General features: G+C 55.0%; 1 protein-coding gene across 1 annotated transcript in view; it reads right to left on the bottom strand.

Annotated features, from left to right (window-relative positions):
* Positions 1–96: 96 nt before the first annotated feature.
* The window catches only part of EMH_0093470 (uncharacterized protein), a gene marked incomplete at both ends in the record, with an annotated part of 909 nt that continues 803 nt past the window's right edge, over positions 97–202 (bottom strand). Inside the window, one exon of the mRNA XM_013501981.1 lies at positions 97–202. Coding sequence (XP_013357435.1) covers positions 97–202 — 106 coding nt within the window.

The raw sequence follows: 202 nt of genomic DNA, 5'->3' as shown, positions 1-202 counted from the left end.
ATCATCATCATCATCAGCAGCAGCAGCAGCAGCAACACCAGCAGCAGCAGCAGCAGCAGCAGCAGCAGCAGCAGCAGCAAGTGTATATACTCACAGCTAGCCCTGGTTTGCTGCACTGCTGCAGCTGCTGCAGCGACAGAACAGCAGAAGCAGCAACGCATGCGTTTCTTTTGCTGCTGGCCCATGGTGGTACTTTGCTTCT

Source organism: Eimeria mitis, genomic scaffold (genome assembly GCF_000499745.2).
Source record: "Eimeria mitis Houghton genomic scaffold, Emh_scaff8010, whole genome shotgun sequence".
Taxonomy (NCBI): Eukaryota; Apicomplexa; class Conoidasida; order Eucoccidiorida; family Eimeriidae; genus Eimeria; species Eimeria mitis.
This window is presented reverse-complemented; position numbering and strand designations above follow the sequence as displayed.